Source organism: Glandiceps talaboti, chromosome 2, assembly GCF_964340395.1.
Source record: "Glandiceps talaboti chromosome 2, keGlaTala1.1, whole genome shotgun sequence".
NCBI lineage: Eukaryota > Metazoa > Hemichordata > Enteropneusta > Spengelidae > Glandiceps > Glandiceps talaboti.
This window is the reverse complement of record NC_135550.1, coordinates 2,229,733-2,246,590: the sequence shown is the minus strand read 5'-3', so window position 1 is coordinate 2,246,590 and position 16,858 is coordinate 2,229,733. Positions and strand designations below refer to the sequence as shown.

General features: G+C 35.6%; 1 protein-coding gene across 1 annotated transcript in view; it reads right to left on the bottom strand.

Moving 5' to 3' along the window:
• Positions 1–16,858, bottom strand: part of LOC144453510 (kinetochore-associated protein 1-like) — a 158,937-nt gene that overhangs the window by 128,611 nt on the left and 13,468 nt on the right. Inside the window, exons 8-10 of the mRNA XM_078144822.1 lie at positions 13,953–14,055; positions 10,727–10,864; positions 1,019–1,177 (exon numbers count right to left, since the gene is read on the bottom strand). Of these exons, the coding sequence (XP_078000948.1) occupies positions 1,019–1,177; positions 10,727–10,864; positions 13,953–14,055 (400 nt within the window). The remainder of the gene's footprint in view (positions 1–1,018; positions 1,178–10,726; positions 10,865–13,952; positions 14,056–16,858) is intronic.

Sequence of the window (16,858 nt, the reverse complement as noted above, 5' to 3'; positions counted from 1 at the left end):
GGTCTAAAGTCATGGACAAACGTCATATTTGGGGTCTAAAAGTCATGGATAAAGTCATATTTGGGTCTAAAAGTCATGGATAAAGGTCATATTTGGGGTCTAAAGTCATGGATAAAGGTCATATTTGGGGTCTAAAAGTCATGGATAAAGGTCATATTTGGGGTCTAAAAGTCATGGATAAATGTCATATTTGGGGTCTAAAGTCATGGACAAAGGTCATATTTGGGGTCTAAAGTCATGGATAAAGGTCATATTTGGGGTCTAAAGTCATGGATAAAGGTCATATTTGGGGTCTAAAAGTCATGGATAAAGGTCATATTTGGGGTCTAAAAGTCATGGATAAAGGTCATATTTGGGGTCTAAAGTCATGGATAAAGGTTATATTTGGGGTCTAAAGTCATGGATAAAGGTCATATTTGGGATCTAGTCATGGATAAAGGTCATATTTGGGGTCTAAAAGTCATGGATAAAGGTCATATTTGGGGTCTAAAGTCATGGATAAAGGTCATATTTGGGGTCTAAAGTCATGGATAAAGGTCATATTTGGGATCTAGTCATGGATAAAGGTCATATTTGGGGTCTAAAAGTCATGGATAAAGGTCATATTTGGGGTCGAAAGTCATGGATAAAGGTCATATTTGGGGTCGAAAGTCATGGATAAAGGTCATATTTGGAGTCTAAAGTCATGGATAAAGGTCATATTTGGGGTCTAAAGTCATGGATAAAGGTCATATTTGGGGTCTAAAAGTCATGGATAAAGGTCATATTTGGGGTCTAAAGTCATGGATAAAGGTCATATTTGGGGTCTAAAGTCATGGATAAAGGTCATATTTGGGGTCTAAAGTCATGGATAAAGGTCATATTTGGGGTCTAAAAGTCATGGATAAAGGTCATATTTGGGGTCTAAAAGTCATGGATAAAGGTCATATTTGGTCAAAAGTCATGAAATAAAGGTCATATTTGGAGTCAAAAATGAAGTTCAATTTACAAGCCTGTCAATTGTAAACATTGAGCTAACCTCTATGTATTCAGTACAATCTGCATCCTCATCTTGTTCACAACATTGATCTATCTCTTCCTCTTCAAGTAGATTCAGTGTCCATACCAGTAATCTCTTGGCATACACCACACTGTCTTCACTGGCAAGTGATTTTAACAATTCAATACATTCTGGTATCTGTCGGTGAAAATTATCATTTTCAGATGCAGTTCATATGTTGTTGTATTCCTAAAAAAAAAACCTTCTAAAATATATTATTAATCATGTACACATATACATGTATAACCCATAACATGCGATATAACAATCAGCATGTACAATGTACAGCACAATCTCTGTTTAGTTCGATACATGTGATACAGAACACATGCTACTCACTGAGGATTTGAACACATAAATATAATCCGATGTCTGTACCAACCCAGAAGCTTCACCCACTAGTGGTTAACCAGGCATCTGAGTTTAATAAACGTTCCATTTATAAATTAGCATAATATTTACATAATCATGGTGGACCGGACAACTCAACAACTTGGACGCGCAATCATGCATGTGAAGTGAATTTTTACTCTCCAGGGATAGTCCTAACCTTATCTGAACCTTATATGAACTGAACTGCGCATTCTTTACTGAGGCTATAAACCATGAATCTATTAGTGAGATACATCTATGCTGTAACATGCGTTATGTCAATGAACTTCATAATGCATGTAGCAGTCTTGTGCAAGCGAAAATGCTACAATTTGTTTTGTTATGCAAATAAATGAGGGTGCTCATGAATAATTCATGGCAATGAAAGTACTGTGGGTTAGAACAGTCGTCTTGACCATCGAATGTTTTAATTCTGTTAATTTCACCAGCAAAAATAAATTACAAAAAAAAAGACGACTGTTGACAGTCTACTTAAGGGCTTGAAATTGGCCATATTTATAATAACAATTTTTTGTTTTTGGTGTGATGTTTACTTTTTTTTCTTTTTTCTTTCTTTCTTTCTTTCTTTTTTTTTTACAAATATTTGTTTTTGTTTATTGTCTCCTTTTTTTCTGCTTTCTAAAATTTCTTTTGAGAAGTGAGACATCGTGAATGGGGATGAAGAAAGGGTCACAGTTTGAAAGGATCACCAGTTGAGGGTGTTCAAAAGAACTAACTCAGAAATAAATTATAAAGTAGTCATAGTAAAGCTAGTTTATCAAAGCCAGCAAAAGGAGGCGTTAAAACAGATTGAGAAAAAAAAAACACTACCAGCTCAGTTTTGAAATCATTATTTTATTACATGGCACCTTGTAGGGAAAGATATTTTACAGTGTAAAAGGGAAACAATAAACAAACCAGAGATGAACTGAAAATGCTCCTATTAAGAGATGTATACCCCTTATTGCAAAAGTATATCAAATATGCAAATGAGCAATTAATTGACTCGATACCATCATATCTTTGCTCGGTCAATATCTTTAGCAAGTTTCATCAAATTTGGTGCAGTCTTTCTTGGTATAGGCAGAGGTTGTGATCACTTTTTTTCTGATGCATCCCTGGGACGTGTTCCAGCCAAAATTAGTGCCAAAATCCCATTATGGTGCATGTGTCTTTTCCAAATTTGCATGCACACTGGATACGTATTTCAGATGTACACTAAATATGTTACAATGTTTACCAGTCTGGCACCACTTCAAAATAGGAGTATACAATATTGATAAACTGCACAGTTGCTGTTGAAATGACCTTATGAACTTGAAATCTGCGCAGGTATGCACCAAGGAATGACATCACATTCTGGTCCCACTCACCAATTTGCATAGCCTGCGTGTGATATAGTTCAACTGATAGCAAAACGAACAGTTTGATGCAGTCATTAAAACATGCTCTTATCTTTGCAGTGATCAGCCCAAACCATAAATCTCGCAACTGATGGCATATCTAATTTCAAAAAGTTGTACGTTAGAGGTGTCTTGGTGGACTAGCATGTTTTCCTTTTCATTTTCAGTGGTCCAGAACTGGGTAGTTTTAGCCTTTCTCCTTTTGGTTTACTAAATGAAATACACAGCAAAACTACCAGAATTACGATATTTAATAAGAACTAAACTAAAGCTGGACCAGATGTAAACTGAATGTCTTCCGTAAGGGCAAAGTTTTGAGATTGTCATTCCTACAGACAATTGTTGGAATACAACAGAACATAGGCAATAAGTTATTTTTTCTCATTGATTGCTATTTGTCCATTGCTGTTAGTGATCTTCTGGCCAACCACAACATGTAATGTGAAGCTTTACAGAATGTTGTAGCATAGCACTCACCATAGAAAGAGTTTTAAAGGCCAAAAAAAAATTGTTTCTGGTCAGTGCCCATCACTTAAGTACCCCCCTTCCTGAGTTAATTTTTTCTTTCGTAAGCCAATTCAGTCTGCAGATGAAAGGGAAAACACAAAAGTAACTCTCCCTACATTAATTGCCACCAGTGAGGACAACTGCAAAACTAATCATGAACTAGCCTATAACATCTGCCCCACATACACACTTGCTGTAAAGTACTAAATAAAAAGAACAGTAACTGCAATGATAAGTAGATTGATTACCATTTGTTGAGAATGTAAAAAAAATAATCACATCATCGCACCACTTTAGACAACATTTCCTGATGAGAAACTATTTTTCCTTGTTTTTTTGCCTACAAAAATATGCCAATAACTTACTAAAACTAAAAGCTACATCAATAATATTTTCAGGACAAGTGCGCTTTGGTATCGCAAATGTATGTATCAAATTATATTGAATTTGAAAGGTGCATTCTTGAGATATAGCCTAATTACCGAAAACCATTAATTATGTAGATTGCTTGTTAATATTCATGGATGTTTACCGAAACCTAAGCAGTTCTTGTCACTACCCTACAGAACACATGTAATATATTTCGTTTGAATTGAGCCAGTCATTTTATAGAAAATGGTGATAAAGTTGCACCACTTTAGACAACATTTCCTGACCAGAAACTATTTTTTTCTTTTTGTGGCCTACCGAAAATATGCCAATAACTTATTAAAACTAAAAGCTACATTAGTAATATTTTCAGGACAGGTGCGCTTTGGTATCATAAATAGTGAAAGGCAAGTACGTCTAGAAAAACTTGAGCTTTAATGTCCTGGTAACAAACTAACTGTTAAATCAATAAACAAAAACACAAAACACAAACTTTGGCTATCTTGAGGGCTACTCAGCACCACTTGCAGCTGGGAAGATCACCAGCAGGTGTAAGGAGTATAGGCTACCTGGGGAGGTCCCAGCAACTAGGTCCTATGTGTGCTCCTGAATGTAAAACATAAGTACACCAAAAAGATCACCTGGGGAGGAGCCTGCAGGTGTCGTAACCGTAGCTACCTGGGGAGGACCCAGCAGACATAGCTAGGTGGGGAATTGTACAGGGGTAATTTGCAGTAAGCCGTGAAGAGCACCTGGGGAGGACCCGGCAGGTGTCTGTATACTAGCTACCTGGGGAGGACCAGGCAGACATAGCTAGATAGTGAATTTATACTGGGGAGAATTTACAATACTCCAAGAAGAGCACCTGGGGAGGACCTGGCAGGTGTCTGTATATTAGCTACCTGGGGAGCACCCGGCAGACATAGCTAGGTTGTGAATTTGTACTGGGGAGAATTTACAATACGCCAGGAAGAGCACCCGGGGAGGACCCGGCAGGTGTCTTTATCCTAGCCACCTGGGAAGACCTGGCAGACATAGCTAGGTGATGAATTTGTATTGGAAATGAGCTGATTGATTAGTTTTCAGCTGACTGTAAACTGTATTGGGGTAATTGAACAAGGGGAAAAGGCCACTATGGTAGTGCTGAGTAACCAAAGAAGATTTACAGAACAGATTGATATAAAGGCTTGTATTATACATGTAGCTGCAGGAAAATGAATGATAATGACATTAATAACAGTCAACATACAGCATTATAGTGGCATATGCTGAAAGGATAAAGAAAATTGCAATAACAGTGTCTGTCTGAGATAACTGCCTGATTTAAAACAAGTAAGCGAAGGTGGTGATGGGGATGGTGGGTGGGATTGACTAGGTAGGCAGAGACAAAATTGCCAATGTTCTCCAAACTCCACTTGAACTAGACTGAGGCTTGAAACATGTGTTAGATAATGTCAATAAAGGAGCCTACATGTAAATGGACATTTTATGTATAGCAATTTGTCAGTCTTAAAATCATTGGATGGCAAGGTGACTGTCGTTCTATTTGACTAAGTACTTGCAAACATTCTGACAATTTCCTGTGCTCCCCTTATGTAATGATCTGCTGATATTTCCTGTGAGCATATTTGAAACATCTCTGAAATGTCTGTGAACATGAGAGTTTGTAAGCCAGATGCATGGAGGAGTGAAATGTTCAGGCTTTTGATAAATGTTCAATTAAATAAATTTTCAATTATGATGAATTTGAAGCATTCTTCAGATATAGCCTAATTACCGAACACCATTAATACTTCACTAAGCTAGAATACTGCACTATCTTAGTATACTACACCAAGCTAGGATAATAATAATAATGTTGGGTTCTTATTTAGCGCTTACCCACGCCATGCTCAAAGCGCTTTACAATTATTACCCCTCGCTCGGATCAGAACGGCACAACGGCCCTTTAGTCTTCCTCAACTCACCAGGGAGCATACAATCCATTGCAGCCATTTCAGCGCATAGGATTAAAGCCTTCACATTGCAACCTACATCCTACCAGGTCCCTAATTATACAGCTGGGTTGACTGAGGCACAGTCGTGGTTCAAATCTTGCCCAAGGACTTTAGCCACTCAGAAGCAAACAGCAGGCAGCGACAGGGCTCGAACCTGCAACCTGTAGATCCCAAGCCGGTCACACTAACCATTCACCCATCATGACTCCACAAATACTGCACTATCTTAGAATACTGCACCAAGCTAGAATACTTCACTATCTTAGAATACTGCACTAAGCTAGAATACTGCACTATCTTAGAATACTGCACCAAGCTAGAATACTTCACTATCTTAGAATACTGCACTAAGCTAGAATACTTCACTATTATAGAATACTGCACTAAGCTAGAATACTGCACTAAGCTAGAGTACTTCACTATCTTAGAATACTGCACCAAGCTAGAATACTGCACTATCTTAGAATACTGCACTAAGCTAGAATACTGCACTATCTTAGAATACTGCACCAAGCTAGAATACTTCACTATCTTAGAATAATGCGCTAAGCTAGAATACTTCACTATCTTAGAATACTTCACTAAGCTAGAATACTTCACTATCTTAGAATACTGTACTAAGCTAGAATACTGCACTAAGCTAGAATACTTCGCTATCTTAGAATACTGCACCAAGCTAGAATACTGCACTATCTTAGAATACAGCACCAAGCTAGAATACTGCACTATCTTAGAATACTGCACTAAGCTAGAATTCTGCACCAAGCTAGAATACTTCACTATCTTAGAATACTTCACTATCTTAGAATACTGCACCAAGCTAGAATACTGCACTATCTTAGAATACTTCACTAAGCTAGAATGCTTCACTATCTTAGAATACTGCACCAAGCTAGAATACTGCACTATCTTAGAATACTGCACTATCTTAGAATACTTCACTAAGCTAGAATGCTTCACTATCTTAGAATACTGCACCAAGCTAGAATACTGCACTATCTTAGAATACCTCACTAAGCTAGAATGCTTCACTATCTTAGAATAATTCACTATCTTAGAATACTGCACCAAGCTAGAATACTGCACTATCTTAGAATACTTCACTAAGCTAGAATACTTCACTATCTTAGAATACTGCACTATCTTAGAATACTTCACTAAGCTAGAATGCTTCACTATCTTAGAATACTGCACCAAGCTAGAATACTGCACTATCTTAGAATACTGCACTATCTTAGAATACTTCACTAAGCTAGAATGCTTCACTATCTTAGAATACTGCACCAAGCTAGAATTCTGCACTATCTTAGAATACTTCACTAAGCTAGAATACTTCACTATCTTAGAATACTGCATCAAGCTAAAATATTTCACTATCTTAGAATACTGCACTAAGCTTGAGTACTTCACTTTATTAGAATACTGCACTATCTTAGAATACTTCACTATCTTAGAATGCTTCACTATCTTAGAATACTGCACTATCTTAGAATACTGCACTCAGCTAGATACTTCACTATATTAGAGTACTGCACTAAGCTAGAGTACTGCACTATCTTTGAATACCATACTACCGTACTGGCCAATGGTAATGAAATGATTATTTCCTATTTCACAGAATCATGAACACTTGCATGTATGGAATCCTCTAACATTGGAAACTAGTAACAACGTAGAACTCTACGACTAAATCTCTCATTTAGGAATTTTATGTTGTTACTGGATTGTACAACCAGATTTAAACTGAATGCCTTCCATAAAGGTATAGTCTTGCAATTTCATGATTTATGCAAGAAATTTCGCTCTATATCTGTGATTCGTCAAGTCCCAATGAAAGTTAGTTGTCAAAAATGTTGTTCAAATGCCCGCCTTGCCTCCTATTCTCAGCCCAGGAAAGCTTGCCATCCTTGACTTCACTCGGCTTTCGTGATCCCCTACATACCTGGGATATGGCATGTGCGTGTTGAACGTCCTTCTGTCCCACCACGAGTTTACACATTCCTTTAATCACTACAGGAAAGTTGTCTAGATTTTGTTGAGTGGCGTGCCCTCACTGTACACTAATTATATAGGGGGTCAATGTATAGGTCACCATTATTGATGGTAACAGGACAACTGCCCCCCGGACAACTGCCCCCGGACAATTGCCCCCGAAGGACAACTGCCCCCCGGACAATTGCCCCCGAAGGACAACTGCCCCCCGGACAATTGCCCCCTGAAGGACAACTGCCCCCCGGACAACTGCCCCCGAAGGACAACTGCCCCTGAAGGACAACTGCCCCCGAACGAAAAAACTAGTTTGTCATTCATTAAAAAGTCACCGTCGGCAACTTACCGCCGCAATTTGTATTTCGGAATTGTGGGAATAAATTCTACATTTCGGCATTGGCCATTGGCCATTCGGCATAGGCCATAGATCAGAAATAGACTGGCGATGACGAATCTGGGCAAACATGATGTAACCGAAATTCACATGATTGGTTAGAGAAAAGTATATAATAACTTTTATGATGGCGTGATCTTATGGTGTGATTTTCTATATTTAGTGGTTGTGTAAATTCCATTGTATTGGAAGTATTCTTAAAGTGAGAATTAAACATCCAGAAGCACACGAGCACTCGGGTAGGTGAATCTGGCAAGCCGAAATCTCTTCTCAATCGTGACTAATTCCTGACTTGGACCTGAACGATCCCGTACGAGAGTATGAGAGTGTGGGGGGTGGGGGGGGGGGGGGGGGGTGGGGGGGTGGGGGGGGCAGTTGTCCTTCGGGGGCAATTGTCCAGGGGCAATTGTCTGGGGGGCAGTTGTCCGGGGGGCAGTTGTCCTAGAATCATTATTTATACATAGTCGCAAAATTTTCTTCGTAGGCTAGGCGAGGCTGCTTGGTCTATTTTCCATATTTTGACCACATACATTTGGGTATAAATTATAGATTATTACACTTGATAAATGTGTGAGAGTGTATTTATATCCTGAGATACAGAGCTAGATAAATGATTATGTACAAGCCTTGCAACAAACAGCGGTAGTTTGTTATCGAGAGAAATCGGAAAAGAACACAATAAAAAGGAAACGGTTCGAGGTCAATATAATACTTCCTAAACTTCTAATCGAAAATCTAAAAACACAAGATTACTCTTTATTCATCTGCGCATTAGTGTGTGAAATTTGAAAACGATAAGTCCATATTTGACGAAACGAGGATAAATATTTCACCTGTTTGTGAACTCCGTGCTCATTGTAAACCTATTTTAAGGCCAAGAAAAAAATAGTTTTCTGGTGAGTTTGAATCACTTAAATACCCTGCCTCGGTCTTCTTTTTTCTCGTGTTTGTCCAGCCAATGCAGAGTGCAGATCCAAGGGAAACACAAAATAAGGTTGGCACGAAACCCCTGAAAACAGAGTCTTTCTCAGTGTAGAGCTACAGTCTGGACATTCGATCTCATTTGCATACGGTCAGAGTTGAATCACGTCAAAAGGCGCGCTATTTCATGTGTTCCTTCGAGATGCTATCGACATAACAATAGTGTTATTTTTAGAATGCTACATGTACAATGTTCCAAAGTCACTGTACAATCTACAAGTGACCTACTCGCATGTTTTGTACCTTCAAAAAACATAGTTTCGTGTGAGATTTTTCATAATACCGTTTTGTTTGGTCGATGTTCGTTTTCAGACTTCTCAGTTTCACTTCCGTGAAGAAAACATACCCGTCGTAAAACGGCCTGGGCTAAGAGAAAGACGCACAGGCTAAGCATGTCACATACATCATTCGATTTGTTATTAAATTCTACACAGATGAAGCCCTGCAACGTAAAATCTGTCCACGCAATGATATTCAACTATATCTCTGAACATGTAACCTTATTTGTTTTTAGAAATTTAGTGCAACATACTTTCGACTACTGTAGGTTTTACTGGCCCGTTTTCCGTCCGTATGCAAGTAAAATGTGATCAAAATGCATCATGCTAAAATTCACCGCACAGCTAATCACTGTATGAAAATTCACGAAATTTGACCACGGCCTTTATTTTTGCCGATAAAGTCAAATGACAGTCAAACTTTCAAGGCAATTTTTATTTTCGATAATTCAGTTTTAGTCTTCATTGATCAGCTAGGAGTTATAATTTCTATGCGATGTTTTAAAAATAATAAACACAATTGGCCCATGTATTTTCCAGATATAAATTTCATCCCATGTGATTTTCTTGTTGCTTGTTTATGTGTAAACATGTTTTTCATCAAAGAACATTTCACTTTACATATATTTTTTTGTATCGAATATATGTCACTTGGATAAGTCACGATGCACTCTGTGATCAATCGATAAAAATGTTGTAATTCTTTCCAAACATTTGCTGGAATTTCCACTTCTCAGAGAGCCTTACTCATAATAATGTTTGTTATGTTGTATTTAAAGATTCAAACTCTATAAAAGCATCAAATTCTATGAATATTTAGACCGAAGTATGATTTCAACGTTAATGCATGATAAATATGCGCAGACGAATGTCCAGACTGTAGTGTAGAGCACGAGTATAAAGTTGGCATCAGATTCAGATTCAGGTAGCGTCATATTGAGCGTCCGATAGCCTCAGATCCGAATACACCCGACGGCAGTGAAGCAGAATCCTTCCCTGTAGTCTCAACGGTGTTATTTCAGGTTTGAGTCCATCAGGTGTCTTCGGATCTGAGGCCATCTGACGCTCAATATAACGTTCATAAGATAATGCTACCTGAATCTGAATCCAACTTTATACTCGTTCGATCGATTAATTACTACAATTGGTCATTAATATTCATCGGATTATTACCAAAACCTAAACAGTTCTTGCCATTACACTACGGAACATGTCTATGAAATTTTGTTTGAATTGATGCAGCCGTTTTTTCGGAAATGGTGACACACACACACACACACACACACACACACACACACGTGCACACACACGTGCACAGACACACAGACTTCATCGCTATTATAAAACCTTCCTTACGGAAGGTAAAAACCAAATGCTGTATGTTATGATTAGCTTACCCGTTCATGTTGCAAAAGATATCTCAATCTAAACATGTAAGCATCTTCCTTCTTTAACTGAGAGTATACTTTTATGACTTGGAGGGCATCATCCATGGTTGATGGCATATCTTTATGTAAGATGCAAGTCAGCAATTGCTACAAATAGAATGATTAAGATTGTACAACATTTCATTTTATAAGTCATACAGAGCAAATTACTCTAGTCTACGGCACTTTCTGTATTTTTAAGTATGACATTACTTACATTTATTTGTGGACAACACTTTATTTATTTTTAAGTATGACTTATTACTTACATTTATGGACGACACTTTACGTATTTCTAAGTATGACTTATTACTTACATTTATGGACGACACTTTACGTATTTCTAAGTATGACTTATCACTTACATTTATGGACGACACTTTACGTATTTCTAAGTATGACTTATCCCTTACATTTATTTGTGGACAACACTTTCGTATTTCTAAGTATGACTTATTACTTACATTTATAGACGACACTTTACGTATTTCTAAGTATGACTTATTACGTACATTTATTTGTCGACAACACTTTACGAATTTCTAAGTATGACTTATTACTTACATTTATAGACGACACTTTACGTATTTCTAAGTATGACTTATTACTTACATTTATAGACGACACTTTACGTATTTCTAAGTATGACTTATTACTTACATTTATAGACGACACTTTACGTATTTCTAAGTATGACTTATCACTTACATTTATGGACGACACTTTACGTATTTCTAAGTATGACTTATTACTTACATTTATAGACAACACTTTACGTATTTCTAAGTATGACTTATTACTTACATTTATTTGTGGACAACACTTTACGTATTTCTAAGTATGACTTATTACTTACATTTATAGACGACACTTTACGTATTTCTAAGTATGACTTATTACTTACATTTATAGACAACACTTTACGTATTTCTAAGTATGACTTATCACTTACATTTATGGACGACACTTTACGTATTTCTAAGTATGACTTATTACTTACATTTATAGACAACACTTTATGTATTTCTAAGTATGACTTATTACTTACATTTATAGACAACACTTTACGTATTTCTAAGTATGACTTATTACTTACATTTATAGACAACACTTTACGTATTTCTAAGTATGACTTATTACGTACATTTATTTGTCGACAACACTTTACGAATTTCTAAGTATGACTTATTACTTACATTTATAGACGACACTTTATGTATTTCTAAGTATGACTTATTACTAACATTTATAGACGACACTTTATGTATTTCTAAGTATGACTTATTACTTACATTTATAGACAACACTTTACGTATTTCTAAGTATGACTTATTACTTACATTTATAGACAACACTTTACGTATTTCTAAGTATGACTTATTACTTACATTTATAGACAACACTTTACGTATTTCTAAGTATGACTTATTACTTACATTTATAGACAACACTTTACGTATTTCTAAGTATGACTTATTACTTACATTTATTTGTCGACAACACTTTACGAATTTCTAAGTATGACTTATTACTTACATTTATAGACGACACTTTATGTATTTCTAAGTATGACTTATTACTAACATTTATAGACGACACTTTATGTATTTCTAAGTATGACTTATTACTTACATTTATAGACAACACTTTACGTATTTCTAAGTATGACTTATTACTTACATTTATGGACAACACTTTACGTATTTCTAAGTATGACTTATTACTTACATTTATAGACAACACTTTACGTATTTCTAAGTATGACTTATTACTTACATTTATAGACGACACTTTACGTATTTCTAAGTATGACTTATTACTTACATTTATGGACAACACTTTACGTATTTCTAAGTATGACTTATTACTTACATTTATAGACAACACTTTATGTATTTCTAAGTATGACTTATTACTTACATTTATGGACAACACTTTATGTATTTCTAAGTATGACTTATTACTTACATTTATAGACAACACTTTACGTATTTCTAAGTATGACTTATTACTTACATTTATAGACAACACTTTATGTATTTCTAAGTATGACTTATTACTTACATTTATGGACGACACTTTACGTATTTCTAAGTATGACTTATTACTTACATTTATAGACAACACTTTACGTATTTCTAAGTATGACTTATTACTTACATTTATTTGTCGACAACACTTTACGAATTTCTAAGTATGACTTATTACTTACATTTATAGACGACACTTTACGTATTTCTAAGTATGACTTATTACTTACATTTATAGACAACACTTTATGTATTTCTAAGTATGACTTATTACTTACATTTATAGACAACACTTTACGTATTTCTAAGTATGACTTATTACTTACATTTATAGACAACACTTTATGTATTTCTAAGTATGACTTATTACTTACATTTATTTGTCGACAACACTTTACGAATTTCTAAGTATGACTTATTACTTACATTTATAGACAACACTTTATGTATTTCTAAGTATGACTTATTACTTACATTTATAGACAACACTTTACGTATTTCTAAGTATGACTTATTACTTACATTTATAGACAACACTTTATGTATTTCTAAGTATGACTTATTACTTACATTTATTTGTGGACAACACTTTACGTATTTCTAAGTATGACTTATTACTTACATTTATAGACGACACTTTACGTATTTCTAAGTATGACTTATTACTTACATTTATTTGTGGACAACACTTTACGTATTTCTAAGTATGACTTATTACTTACATTTATAGACAACACTTTACGTATTTCTAAGTATGACTTATTACTTACATTTATGGACGACACTTTACGTATTTCTAAGTTTGACTTATTACGTACATTTATGGACGACACTTTACGTATTTCTAAGTATGACTTATTACTTACATTTATAGACGACACTTTACGTATTTCTAAGTATGACTTATTACGTACATTTATTTGTGGACAACACTTTACGTATTTCTAAGTATGACTTATTACTTACATTTATTTGTGGACAACACTTTACGTATTTCTAAGTATGACTTATTACTTACATTTATTTGTGGACAACACTTTACGTATTTCTAAGTATGACTTATTACTAACATTTATAGACGACACTTTACGTATTTCTAAGTATGACTTATTACTTACATTTATAGACAACACTTTATGTATTTCTAAGTATGACTTATTACTTACAGATGCTTGAGACTCGTCTACTATACTGCAAGTGTACAAATCATACTTCAGGAGCAGCGTCTTTAGTTTAACCAACTGACAACACTCCTTCAGTTGTTTAACTCTACAAATAAAACAATAACAAGTGTTTGTGTTAATCCTTTAAATTTGACACCAGTCTTTTATCATATGGTAAAAGTTAAATGGACTTCCTAGAAAGCAAGTCTTTTATCATATGGTAAAAGTTAAATGGACTTCTTAGAAAGCAAGTCTTTTATGGTAAAAGTTAAATGAACTTCTTAGAAAGCAAGTCTTTTATGGTAAAAGTTAAATGGAATTCACAGAAAGCAAGTCTTTTATGGTAAAAGTTAAATGGACTTCACAGAAAGCAAGTCTTTTAAGTGATAAGTTAAATGGACTTCTTAGAAAGCAAGTCTTTTAAGTGATAAGTTAAATGGACTTCTTAGAAAGCAAGTCCTTTAAGGGATCAGTTAAATGGACTTCACAGAAAGCAAGTCCTTTAAGTGATAAGTTAAATGGACTTCATAGAAAGCAAGTCCTTTAAGGGATCAGTTAAATGGACTTCACAGAAAGCAAGTCCTTTAAGGGATCAGTTAAATGGACTTCACAGAAAGCAAGTCCTTTAAGGAATCAGTTAAATGGACTTCACAGAAAGCAAGTCCTTTAAGGGATCAGTTAAATGGACTTCACAGAAAGCAAGTCCTTTAAGTGATAAGTTAAATGGACTTCATAGAAAGCAAGTCCTTTAAAGGTGATTCAAAATGCTCACATTCACTATCGCTAATTTGCTAGACGACATGTTTGTGAAATGCATTCTGGTTTTAAAACTTTTCAAAAGCGTCTGCAAACACCTTAAAATGACCCTTTTTTAGTCACTTCCCTTCGGATTTACTTCGAGAGTTTTCGGGTATTTCCGGTCCCACCTAGACCACGGGATTTTATGACGTCATAAGAGGTATACCTTAGCACTAAGACTATGACGAGCGTAGTCACTAGGTGAATAAAACTCAACAGCATTGTGAAAAAATACAATGCTAGTGGTTGTAACAGACATCAGTAAACAAAAAATACACTCTACATGTCTTATTAACCAACATTTACCGATATTTACTCACATTTTCTCACTAATTGGCAGTATCTGTGGGTATAAATGCTAAAATATTATCTCCCCATATTATGGCAAAATAAATCAAAACGGCTAGACTACAGTGTAGATATACATAAACACTTGTAATGTCGGTCGCGTGTTTCAATTTATTTATCTGATTTTTTTTTATTATTTGCCGAGGAGAAGCATTACAATATCTTCGACATGCATGGCGTCGACAGCATATTTTAGCCCACTATACTCACTGATGTCGCCTTTTGAACGGCGCATTTAGCAACAAAGTAAACATATTTATCTTGAATAAATAAACTAGCTTTTAGATTGCCATATTATCAGCAATAAAATTGTAAAGAATTGAGGAAATTTCGTGAGTTTAGTGTTGTCATTTACATGACTTTAGCAACTCGTCTGGAAGAAAACTTGTATGGTTTCCCTTGTTGCGATATCACTTAATTTAATGCAACAAGCCTATTTAATATTCATTAGAAGAATTTTGTAACGAATCATGGTATTCGAAGTATACAGTTTAGGAAACCAACAAATCAAATATCGCGATGTGTTAATGATATTAAATATGATTGGACAATATTGACGTCGGCAATCAAGGTCGTGACCCCAGCACATGGTTATGAAAGAAAGCCTGCAACTAGATACTTAGCCACGTCCGGTCCAATTTCTCAGGGTTTGTTTTGAAGTTAGAGACGTTATTTCTGTACAACTTGAAGAATTTTACAATATATCTGATTGATAAATATGGATTACATCAACACGTGGATAAATTTAACCCGACATGAATGTGCGCTGTGCTCTCCCGATTCCATACGTACATTGTACATACACTGCTTCAACTTTAATCGGCGGAACTATCCTAGTATAAGCTTACTGCCGCGGCCGCGGTGACTGCACAAAACTTGACAACACTACCCTTCTACCGATATATAATAATCACCTGTATACCGTGATAAAAACAAGCAATAATTCGAGTCCCCAACAAGTCGATGAGACCTCAGTACTTCTGTTCATTCCGATCCAAATGCGAGTATCTTAGGTTTTATATGGGTTTCAGACTCGGACTAGAGTATTACGCCCTAGACAATAATAGATGTAAACTTGTGTTCACAAGCCAAACATGTGACAATACAAGACCACAACGAAAACTGTGAAAAATTTACAGGTCACTCTCATTTTATATATGGACAACAAAATTAGGTCGGTCACAGTTCCATTTACATGATGCAATGACTCGGAGCGTACTTCCTTATGCTCCGAGCAACTTGAATCGAATCAATTAGTGTATTATGGGACCAACAAATATATTGTGGCACATGTCCCGATACACCTTCTTGAAGTTTCCCATTGGTATTCTAATAGCTAGTATATTTATTCGAGATGAAATATGTTTACGTTGTTGTTAAATGCACTGTTCAAAATGCGACGCGAGTACGATTGGGCTAAAACATGCCGTCCTTGGCCCGGGGATGCCGTCAAAACGTCACGACGGTATCGTAATGCTTCTTATCGGCAAATAATAAAAAATCAGATAAATAAAAGTCAATGAATGTGAAACACGCGACATTACAAGTGTTTATATATAACTAGTCGAGCCGTTTTGATTTATTTTGCCATAATATGGGGAGATAATATTTTAGCATTTATACCCACAGACACTGCCAATTAGTGAGAAAATGTGAGTAAATATCGGTAAATGTTGGTTAATAAGACATGTAGAGTGTAGTTTTTGTTTACTGATGTCTGTTACAACCACTAGCATTGTATTTTTTCACAATGCTGTTGAGTT